Below are 12,162 nucleotides of genomic sequence, written 5' to 3'. Positions count from 1 at the left end.
AGGTACCTGGTTTAATGCCCTTGTCTGAAAATCTCAGTATCTGGGTCATCTTGAAGTTGGCCTCTCTTGATTATCTTTTTCTTTGAGATTGGGTCACATTTCATTGTCATGGAGTTTTGGCTTGTGTTATAGATATTATGAATGTTATTTGTGGAAATTTTGGTTTCTTTTATGTTCCTCCAAAGAGTTCTGATTTCTGTGTTTTAGTGAGCCATTAATTGGATCAGACTCAGAGTGAAAACTCTATCTTGCCTGAGGTTAGCAGCTGCTCAAATCTCAATTTGATTTGATTCTTTCAGCCTCAACTGCAAACTGCCCTGTGAATGTGTGCGTCAGGGCTCATTCAAAGACTTGAGCAGAGATGTGCCCCAAATTTGGGACTCATCTTTTCTGCCTCTCTCCTTTTGGGGATTCTGTCCTTACTTTCTGGTGATTATGGTTGTCCTGCTCTTCCCTGTTCTCCTTCTATCCAGAAAGATAGTAAGTTTTCTATTGGAATTTTAGTTCCTGCGTGCTGTGGCTGCTGCTTGCCTGCGGGATGAAGCGTTAAAGTGGGAAACTCACCTGTGCTGATCCCTAAAGCTGTTAAAAGGAGAAACTCATTTTGGTCTCTTCTTCCAAGTTTATATTCCCATCCAAAATCAGCCTGGTTTTGTTCATTCTCCTGGTAAACCCTTTAGGTTTACTCTTAAGGTGGGGTCTTTACGTAGTTTGTTTTATATTTCTATTTTTTCTCCAGAATTTATAGTAGCTGTCTGTAGGAGCGTAGTGCATCATGTTGGAAGCTGAACTCACTAGTTCAGTTTTGAGATTGCCTCCAGCATATTTGCAATCTGCTTTTAAAAATAATACTTTTTGGGCTTCCCTGGTGGCGCAGTGGTTGAGAATCTGCCTGCCAATGCAGGGGACACGGGTTTGAGCCCTGATCTGGGAAGATCCCACATGCCGCGGAGCAACTAGGCCTGTGAGCCACAAGTACTGAGCCTGCGCGTTTGGAGCCTGTGCTCCGCAACAAGAGAGGCCGTGACAGTGAGAGACCCGCACACCGCGATGAAGAGTGGCCCCCACTCGCCGCAACTAGAGAAAGCCCACACACAGAAACGAAGACCCAAATACAGCCAAAAGTAAATAAATAAATAAAGTGTAAAAATTAAAAAAAAAAACTTTTAAAATAATAATAATTATTATTATTTTACTAATTCTTGGAGATCTACTTAGATTGCTAGACATCCCTCTTCTACCTTGAATTTCTTTTTTTAACCCATCTCTAGTTAACTGAATTCTTATGACAGACTGTCATGTGAATCCCCTAATTTTATATGTGCCTTAACCACTTAGTAGACATTTGAATACAAAATACCACACTTCTGCGAAGTACCAGAAGTACATAGAGATGAACAAGGTATGTTCCCTGTTATAAAGTTTTATTGGTAAGGTATACGTGAAAAATAACTGTCAATGTTGAAGACAAAATAAGTGCAAATTATTTTCTGAAGAAGTGTGATTAATATTGACTTAGTTGATGGAGAACACATCTCAGAAGAGGGGACATTCGATCTTAGACTGATTCAAAATTAGAAACTCAGTAGGTGGGGGAAAAGATAAGGGTGGATATTCTAGGACTAGGAAGCAATAGGAGTAGAATATGAATGTGTGACAAGGCTTGGCATGTTTGGGGAGTGATTAATGTCTTGATGAGGCTGGAGCATTGAGTTTTCTTTTTTTTTAATTTTTATTTATTTATTTATTCATTATTTATTTTTGGTTGCATTGGGTCTTTGTTGCCGTGCGCAGGCTTTCTTGTTGTGGAACACAGGCTCTAGGTGCGTGGGCTTCAGTAGTTGTGGCACAGAGGCTCAATAGTTGTGGCTCACAGGCTCTAGAGCGCCGGCTCAGTAGTTGTGGCACACTGTCTTTGTTGCTCCACAGCATGTGGGATCTTCCTGGACCAGGGCTCGAACCCGTGTCCCCTGCACTGGCAAGCAGGTTCTTAACCACTGTGCCACCAGGGAATCCTGAGCATTGAGTTTTCTGAGAAATATAGTATGTATTGAAGCTGAATAAAGTAGATTGAGGCCACCATGAAGAATGCTACTCTCAGGAGTGTGAGTGTTATTCCTGAGGCAGCACAGGATCATATTTGAAAAGTGAATGGATGTGATCCAACTTGTGTTTATGGCAAGATAATTGTGCTGGCAATGTTAACTGTGGATTGGCATGGAACATAATAGAAGAATAAGCAATACACAGGACCTGAATCAGAGCAAGGGATAGTTACTCAAAATATTGCCAAGGTAGAAATTAATACAATGGGTAACTGAGTGGTTAAGGGAATATGAAAGATGTGTTACCAAATTTAAGAGATTATTGCATTTCTAACCACGTTTGTAAACATCCCAACATCATGCTGACTACATGAAACTTCTGGAACATTTTTTATTTAGAGTTCCTTTTATAGCAGTGTACATTAGACTGTACTATAGTGAATACAAAGTGATTTTTCTTAGGACGTGATGAGGTTATTTCAAAACTGTGGTATTGAACGTCTGTGTGTGATTTAGCCACCAAGCCTAGTGAGGATTTAGGTTTCTCTAACACTTTTTAAAAAATGTTTGCTCTTTGGGGGTAGTTACTTGTCTAGTTCATAGAGTCACTTATAGTCTAACTGCTTCTCATTGGAATTTTTAAACTACTATTCATTTATTTAGAATATTGGTTTTGATTATTTCTAAAGAAGAATGGTAAGCTAACAAATAGGGAACCAGTTTCAGCCCCACTTACATTAAACTGAATATTGTTTCCACTTTATACATTTATTTCTTCCACAAATGTTTATTAATGCCTACTGTGTGTCAGACATTGTTCCAGGCACCAAACATAAAATATTGAACAAAACAGACTACACTCTTGTTTTCCTGGAGCTTTCAATCTACTGGGGGGAAAAACAGATTGTAAACATCCCCCCATATAATATGATATTTGAATAGAGAGACCTGAAGGATATTAGGGGAACAAACCATTCAGATATCTGGGAGGAAGCATTTTATGAAGAGGGAAGAACAAGTGGCAAGGCCCTAAGGAGGAAGCATGCTTACTGTGTTTGAGCAAAAACAGGGGTCCCTGTAGTTGAAAAAGAGTGATCTAAGAGAATGAATAGTAGGAGATGAAGTCAGAGAGGTGGGAGGTGGAACCCATGAAACGCTGTAGACCAGTGGATTTAATACTGAATGATATGGGTAGATTTTGAGCATAGGATTGACAGGATTTGAGTTGTTTTGAAAAGGTCATTCTAGTTCGTATGTAGAGTATACACACTGTCACAGGGGCAAGAAGCAGGGAGGCTCTTTAAGAGGCTATTGCCATAATACAGAGGTGATGGTGGCTCAGACTAAAATGATCATGTTAAAAATAGTGAGTCAGGCACTTCCCAGGTGGTCCAGCAGTTAAGACTCCGCCCTCCCAACACAGGGAGCTTGGGTTCCATCCGTGGTCAGGGTACTAAATCCCGCATGCCACAACGAAGATCCCATGTGCCGCAACAAATGACCCGGTGCAGCCAAGTAAATAAATAAATATAAAATAAAATAAAATAAAAATAGTGAGTCATAGACAGATTTTGAAAATGTTTATAAAGTAAATCTAATGGGATTGTATCATTGAGAGACTGAATAGGGACATTTTTTGCTGAGACTTATCCAGAGTTGGAGAAGAGGCATCAAGCCTTTTTTAGAGTGGACTTCTTTAGTGCCTCTGTGGAAGAAAACATCTGACATTGTTGTTTAGGTGCAGGGCTTTGTTGTTTAGATTCCAGAGGAGTATGACAGTTACTTTTAGGTGCACTGGGAGGGCCTTTTCTTGTTTCCAGAAATTTGACAGCCAGATAGTTTAGGGAAGGCTTGGAGATGGCTCAGGAGCTTTGTCAGGGTTATTAGAATGTCTCTTCAGATAATCAGAGCAAATCCTCAATATACCAGGTCACTACAGATAGTTCTCAAGGTGGTACAAAATACCTGCTTGCCCTTTGAGAACTTAGTTTCAATCCCTGGGCATTAGGCAGTTTTTTATTTTTCCTAAACAGATAGACCTGCCGTTTCCTTTTGACCTTCTACTCTTACTTCATTGATTAAATCACTAGAATGTCCTGTTTAATTGTATATTTACAGGACATTCATATAGAGTGATGTGGCTAATAAAAATAGCATAGCGAAATCACTGTTTGGAAGTTAATTTCAAAATTAGTCATTTTCTTGAAATTAGTCATGTTTAATTATCTTATTCTAGTGTACTTTGGCACTAGAATATCCCTACTTTTAAAATCTTAGTTCTCATCAATTCCAAATAGAAATTGTGATTAATTTTAAAGATGACCTAAAAAGGTGATTCTTTTAATCTTTTTACTGGTCTTATTTTCTTACATACTTTAAAAAGAGTCAAACTTTTTAATTTGACAGTTCATTTTACAGAATCTCAATTTTTTTAGTAAAAAAAAAAATTTCTGTAACCAATGTTATGTACTTGATATGAAGCAGCAGATCTTATATTTCCTTACAATTTCAACATTTCCATAGCTTTTCTGTTTTATTTGTTTTTCGTTAATGTGTAACATAAAAACAAAGGATTTGCTTTTATATTCTAATTGATTCTGTTTCACAGTGAATTTCTGGAAAAACACATCGGTAGATTTATTTCATAAGTATCTAAAATTTGAGAAATATAATAAAAAATGGTGGTGGTGGGTTTTTAGGTGTATATTGTTTTACAGTTGATTGCAGCCTTTGAGTCTGATCTAAAAGAGTATCATTACCCCACAAATAAAATTGAGTGAAGAAACTACTGAAGAGACACATCCATAGCTTTGGTTATCTGACATAGCTATCTCCAATCAGATTTCTTTTATCAAATTATCTATTGAATCATCCTATAGCAGATGGCAATCCTGCAAAGTATATTATCTTTTCCTTATTTATAACAGTGTTGGGATTTGATATTTTTGAAGTACATTTTATTTGCTAGACTAAAAACCTGATTTCACTGCTACCAAAAGCTGTGCGTGTCTGCGTGTGTGTGTGTATGAAAGAGAGAAAGAGACAGAGAGAAAGAGAGGTATACAATCTGCTGTGCTCTTCCTCCCAACTTTATATATGTCCCTTTTCCACAAGGAATAACTCTTGGGCATAATACAAAGCAAAGTGGCTGTATTGACTTCTTTTTCTGAAAAGCTTTTTTTTTTTAAATTTATTTATTTTTATTTTATTTATTTTTGGCTGTGTTGAGTCTTCGTTGCTGTGAACAGGCTTTCTCTAGTTGTGGCGAGTGGGGGCTGCTCTTCGTTGCGGTGCACAGGCTTCTCATTGTAGTGGCTTCTCTTGTTGCTGTGTGTGGGCTGTAGGCGCATGGGCTTCAGTAGTTGTGGCACACGGGCTTAGTTTCTCCGCAGCATGTGGGATCTTACCGGACCAGGGCTGGAACCTGTGTCCCCTGCATTGGCAGGAGGATTCTCAACCACTGCACTACCAGGGAAGCCCTGACTTGTTTTTCTTATAGCTTTGCTGCAGGGATATCCTGACTACTCTTCTCTTGATTTTGTGTATCCCCCACCCCGCTTTCCCTTTCATTACTTCTCTGCTCTCTAGACTCCCCACCAGTACCTGAAATATTTTCCAATTCCAGACCTGTTTCTCCCTTCACCCTCCTTGTAGTCTAGTGTGACAGAGTCTTTGGTGATAGGTCTGGTGATAGCAGGTGGGAGAGAAGGAGCTGGTCAGCAGCTTTACTCCTCATTCACCCCTTTTACCTCCAGGTAGGTCTTGTCTGAGCCTCACCAAAGCTTGAATAATGCTTCATGTACACAAACCCTGTACTGTTTTTGAGCCCCTGGGGGCCCAGATTGCGGGGGGGGGGGCGGTGTGGAACAGGTGTATAGGGTATAGAAAAGTCACTACCCCAAAAAAATGTTTCCAGTTATTGCTAATGGCTAAAAACCTAGAGAAGTCTCTAGGATTTTGTGCTAGGAGAATGAAAGAAGTAGTAGGATAGAAGCTGTGAGATAATTTTGTATTGATTCAAGAAAGAGAGCACTTTCAGTCAAAAAAGATGGTGGCAGTAGAGAGGAGGCAGGCAAACTAGTACCTGAGTCCTTCATAGGAAAGAAAGTAATGCTAGATGTTTTACTTGGCTAAGTTTACTTGCTCCTCCAAGAGTCTTGCTCTCTGACATCTCAAAAACTTGGTTACACCTTGTATTCCTTCTTCAGGCTCCCAGCCTCTTAGGGAAGTGCCTGTATGTGTAGTAATTTATGATTAGCTTTCAGTTACTTTTCCTATTAAATGTTTTACAAGAGAAGGAAGCAGATTGTTTCATTGAATTCACAAACCAGTGTTTTTAGATATACGGTCTAAAATTTAATGTTTGTTCTTTACTGAAAAATGTTAAATAAAATATTAAGCCTTTTAAAATGAGGCACATGGAATCAAAATATATATTGGATTTTAATTGGTTCCATTCAGAAAAGCAGGTACTTAAAGAGATTCTGTATATAAAAGATTAAAAAAGTGTCATTTAAATCTCTATATTAGTTGAATTATTGGTTAACCCTTTTAATTTTGTTGCAGAGAAATAGATTAATTAGAAAGTTAAGCAAGACTCAGAAGTGTTTCTACTACTTAATTATTCCTAAACTTTCTCTTACATCTACCATTTTAATCTGTAAGTTGAGGCACTAGCATCTCAAAAATTGTTGAATTGGCATGTGTAGACTAGAAATAGTAAGGAAGGAAAAATATATGGCAGTGGTGATTCAGACATATCTTAATAGAAATGTTTTCCTCCTAATTACTGTATTGCAACTGTGGTATATTTTCTTGTTGATAAAAGTTTTTCAGATTTTGATCAATTTGTATAATTTCTGTATTATTTATTTTCTGTGTGTAATTTCTTTTTTTCCTGTTACCTTGGTCTTGTGGCTGAAGCTTTGGAAAGTTTATTATTCCTGTCATATTTCTATGTTTGTACAGCCATTGTGTTCAGCAGAAAGGAATTGTTGATGCTAAAGGATGACTCTTGCCTTTGTCAGTGCCAGCCACGATCTTCTGCTCAGAGTCTAGATACATTAACAATAAAGCTATAGAGCTCTGAGTTTAAACCCTAGCCAGATCCTTGTTATTCTGTAGCATCCTTTGAGCCCTCTACATGTCTTGTATCGTTGGTATGTAGTACTCTTTAGTTGGTGGCTTAATTAATTACCATTTTATTTAATTAATCTTTGCTCTTCTTTCATGTTGTGGAAGTAATTAGTGTCACCTGATGAGAATTAAGTATGTGTTTTCACAGAATTTCATTTATCACTTAAAATTTTGTCTGAGATGTTTTCTATAGCAGGCACCCATATATTTTCTTTTACAAATGTATTTAAAATAACACATAGCCCCCATATTTATTATTTGATAAAAGACAATTCAGAGTCATAAAATGAATTCTCTTCATTAGAAATAGGATCATCAAAATAAGTTTGCATTGTTTGTTCTAAATGTTCAATGAAAGTTATGTTTACTCCCCACCCCCAGGCCCACCATTCTGCTTTTTATGGATTTGTCTACTCTGGGTACCTCATATAAGTGGAACCATATACTATTTGTCCTTTTGTGATTAGCTTATTTCACTTAACATAATGTCCTCAGGTTGTAGCATGTGTAAGAATTTCTTTCCTTTTTAAAGCTGAATAATATTCTATTGTAGGTATATACCACATTTTGTTTATCCATTCATCTGTCAATGGACACTGAAGTCACTTCTACATTTTGGCTATTGTAAATAATGCTGCTATGAACATGGGTGTGCAAATATTTGAGACCCTGCTTTCAGGAGCCAATTTACTTTTGCATTTTACTTTGGATATATGATATTTTAAAAATGTAACTCATTTAGAAAAAAAGTTACAAATGGAAAGTATGATCTTTTTAAATAAAACTTTTCCTAAAATTATTTGCAGTTTCGTAAGTAGCTTTATATTAATGGATTTTGTAGATTGATAGTAGTCTTTGTCTTGGATTGGGTCTCATTGGAATCCTATCTGCTATTCTACAGTGTTGATTGCAAAGAAAATGCTTGGAAAATAGACCACAGGTAACTGGATACTGGTATTTAGTAACAAAGTGTGTTTTTACATGATACTCCCCAGACTTGTAGAATCTTTCTTAAATCTAGAATTTTAATAAGAATTCTCCAAGAATGAAAAAAACAAAAACACTGTTTTTTGTTGTTGTTGGTTTTTGTTTTGTTTTGTTTTTACATGTAATCTGTGTGTTTTTAAAGCTTCTGATTCATCTGAAATTGTGCCTAATGTGTTGTTTATAGTAGGTACCCATCTTTTCTCTGTACTGTTTTTGATATAGGAAGTACAGATTCATAAAAAGAATAAATTAGGGTCCTACTAACTGAATTAGTAATTAGTGTATTTTACTTTGGGTACTGACTTCCTTTCCTTGCTTTTGTCACCTAGTCCTTCAATTGGCAATTCTGTCCCTATGAAAGAGCCTTGGGAATCGTGGCTAGTTATTGGAGAATTTGTAGCATTTAACTTAGTACAGACCCCTTCTCATCTAAATCACAGAAGACTTCAAGGAATTTTTTTGAAGAAAAAGAGGTTCCATACTTAACAGAATGTTGTTTTTGTAACATCTAGAGTTTTCTCATGCAAGAATGAAACAAAAAAAGTCAACCATTTGTATTTCATCGTAGAAAGAATCTCAGAAGGGGTTGGGAAAGTGTACCCTGTTAGGAGTCAAGGATGAGAAAGGCTGGTCTTCAAAACAGAAAGGGGAGAAATGGCTGGATTGAGAGATCTCCAGCTCTTTCAGATTTTTCTGGGGATTGACTGGAAGGTGAAAATAATGGAGCCAAAGCTTCAGAAGGTACATTAAGGAGGATAGTGAATTGTTTTGTTGTTAATGGTAATTTATCCTTGTCACATTGAGTCTTCCTTTGCAATTTTCCTAAGAGTAGATCTACTCGTTTAGAATCAGATTTTAGAGGAGATTTTATTAGGATGAGTTGTCACATCATTTTGATTAGTTTTGATATAATTAATATTGATTTGATGTGGCTTGATATAGTTTGATTTAGTTTGATGTCTTCAGTTAAGAATAGCTACTCAGTGCTTTGATAGAAACCAGTTTTATTAACTTGAGCACTTGTTTGACTTGCTTCATTTTCTAACCCTTATTCACTTCATATATTCATGGAGGCAGTACTAAACTTCAGAAAGTTGGGGGTGGGGCATTCATCTACTCTTAGAAGTAGCAGTTGGTGGAGACAGAGGTGGAGAGACCTAGATTATGCTCTGTTCGAAAGTCTCCAAAGACCTACATTGGCAATGTATGTAGGGCATTGTATAGAGCAGTGATAAAGATACTCCCAAGTAACTTATTTCTGTAGTTTTCTGAGACAAGGATTGATACACAGCCAGTTCCAATCAAATGCAGATACCACTCACTGAACTGTATTATCTGCTGTACCAAACAAAACCCATCATTGTGTCCTCTTGGATTTATATTGTTTACTTTCTTCTCTCCTTAGGTATGGATGAACGAGGAGGTACGACATCTTGGGGAACAAGTGGTCAACCAAGCCCCTCTTATGACTCATCTAGAGTAAGTTTGCTCATCAACCCTTGATTAAAATTGTAAAGATAATTTGGCAGAATAAGTAAGTTCTTTCGTATGTGAGTTCTGTTTCCTAAGAGAAGTGAAGATTAATGTATTTTATGGGAATATATTAGAATACCCAGTACCTTCATAGTAGCTTTAATTCTTTCCCTTAACTGTCATACTATGGGAGTTCATTTTATGTCCTACAATGAAAGAAATATTCTTGATGTTATTTCTACACCTCAACTACTTGTAATACCCTTTACTAAAGTTGGAAGAGCTTGGAATGCCTCACTAAGTAATCTCTAAACATAGTCATTTTTCTTCTTGTATTGTTTATTTGCCTTGAGAGCTCTCAAAGGACCAGCTTCTAGTCTCCCCTTTCACGTTCTTGCTACAGTAGTCATCAGCGATTTGTATCAGGGATTCTATAGCCCTGTCTCTTGGAAGCATATCAAAACAGATACAACAGATGACATTTCTTGGTTGGCAGTTAAGAGAAAATAGGACCAAGCTAACATGCTACACAGTGAAAGGTTAAAAGTTTAGAGCCTTTTCCAGAAATTAAAAGACCAAAAAATTCCCCAAAACTTTAAAAAATGAGACTGAGAGACTGAAAATTAGACCAAAGAATTGACAATAAAATTAAATGCTGTGCTCCCAGATTCCACAGTAAATTGATGAGGTTAAGAGCTACCTTTTCCAAAAGGTCATACTTTGAATGAATAATGAACTATTTATTTCTCTCAGAATTAACCAAGAGAAAATAGACAAGCATAAAATTTATGGGCACTTAACTCTAGAAGCAAATTGGTTTAAGTGGAAGAAAACCTGAATAATGTGATTGGAATTCATAGTCTCCATATGGGTTACACTGTTGTGCATTGAAAAATGCTGAGTGAACATACTTACTAAAATATGTGGTTTTGCTATTATATTTGGCTGTAAATATGTTTAATTTATTTTAAATACTTGGGAGAAGAACTGGGATAGTCCTGTGGAATCCAGGAAACTGAAGAGAGAGACTGTTAAACATGGGTTTTAGTGTTCCCTTCTCTCAAATCAGTGCTGTGAAAACTGAGTTGTAGTGTAAACAGCACTGTCCTGGGTATCACAGGATCTACTATTGACACTACTTTGAACTTGCTACTTAATCTTGGACGTAATATTTTATCTTGTGGGTAAACTGGTTGATATCCAAATTTCCTTCCACCTTTAAAATTTTTTTATTTTTTGAATAATATTGTGAATAGGAAAGATAAGTTTCCTGTTTCGATTTTGAAGTAGAGATTTTATGTATTAGAGGACAATACTAGTTGATACTGGATTATTTTCTTTCAGAGCCTTGAGTTACTGTGTGATAACATGTTATTTCTTAATATACATTAAGTGGTGCCTTTGTACCTTACTTCCCTTTCAAACTTTCAGTGTTTTTCTAGTTGAGTACTAAGTAGGATTTTAGGAGAAGAGACCATAATAATATATCCAAACATTTATATATTTCATGTTCCTGAAATTAAGTTTACCTTTAGAGATGGACTTCAAAGCAAATCTTGCTTTTCTTTTTGCTATTTGATCTATAGGTCAAATGTGAAATGCAGTTTTTTATTCTTAATTTGTTTTTTTCAGTGTATGTTATGTACAGTGAAAAGTTAAATTGATTTTATAGTAGTTTTCTATTATAAAAATCCAGATTAATCTCAAGATATCCCATACAGCCATACACATGCACGTGCGCACGCACACGCACACACACTATTCACACACATTTTTTTCCCTGCCTGTCTACTGAGTGATCTGATAGAACAGTGATTTACTGCCCTCCTTTCTTTTTGTTCCCAGTGAAATCTACTCTTCCAATAACTGTCTTCCTTTATCCTAGTCATGATTAGTGTTAGTGTTAGTCAAGATGTTATATTTTATTTACAATTTCAAACCATTTATTTCTCCCCTGAACTCTTCTCATCAGGGAGAGACATTTATGGTTATCTTTGAAGCTGTCCTCAGCACTCCTTATAGGAAGATTGTCAACTTTTTGAGTTTTATTATTAAATATCTTTCACCATCTTGACTACGTTTTTCATAATCATAAGTATAGATGGATATAATTTTGTTAATAAGAATCTCAGTTGAACAAAGTACTTCATTCTCCTGAGTATTTTAATGCGGTGAGTTTTTCAAATTTAGAAATAAATAACGATATTGGCTAAAAACTAGTTTTGACACATTGTTAGTAAAATTAACAAGTCAGTTTAAGCTTTAATGAAATTGCAGATGCCTTTGTAGAAATTATGTGAATGACATTTATTTAGACTTTACTATATTGTATAAATAACACATTTCCATCACAGAAAATCTCATTTAATAAATAATTTGATTATACATTAATGATAGAAAAATTTTTAATTTTACTTTTTGTGGTAGGTCATGATAAAAAGGTATCTAAAAACTGCAAAATGAGTAGTGTAGTGGAGTTATAAAGCATATGCTTTTAATTTAGATGGATTCAGCTGTCTGA

At 36.0% G+C, this 12,162-nt stretch overlaps 1 protein-coding gene across 7 annotated transcripts in view; it reads left to right on the top strand.

Moving 5' to 3' along the window:
* TCF12 (transcription factor 12) overlaps positions 1 to 12,162 on the top strand; it is a 373,055-nt gene that overhangs the window by 144,260 nt on the left and 216,633 nt on the right. For all 7 annotated transcript variants that reach the window (XM_059913202.1, XM_059913200.1, XM_059913209.1 and 4 more), the window contains one exon: positions 9,574 to 9,647. In XM_059913202.1, coding sequence (XP_059769185.1) covers positions 9,574 to 9,647 — 74 coding nt within the window. Of the gene's footprint in view, positions 1 to 9,573; positions 9,648 to 12,162 lie in introns of those variants that run through there.

The sequence above is a fragment of the Balaenoptera ricei genome, chromosome 2, assembly GCF_028023285.1.
Source record: "Balaenoptera ricei isolate mBalRic1 chromosome 2, mBalRic1.hap2, whole genome shotgun sequence".
In the NCBI taxonomy this organism is placed as follows: domain Eukaryota; kingdom Metazoa; phylum Chordata; class Mammalia; order Artiodactyla; family Balaenopteridae; genus Balaenoptera; species Balaenoptera ricei.
Note: the sequence above shows the minus strand (reverse complement) of the source record. Positions and strands in the feature narration are given on the sequence as shown.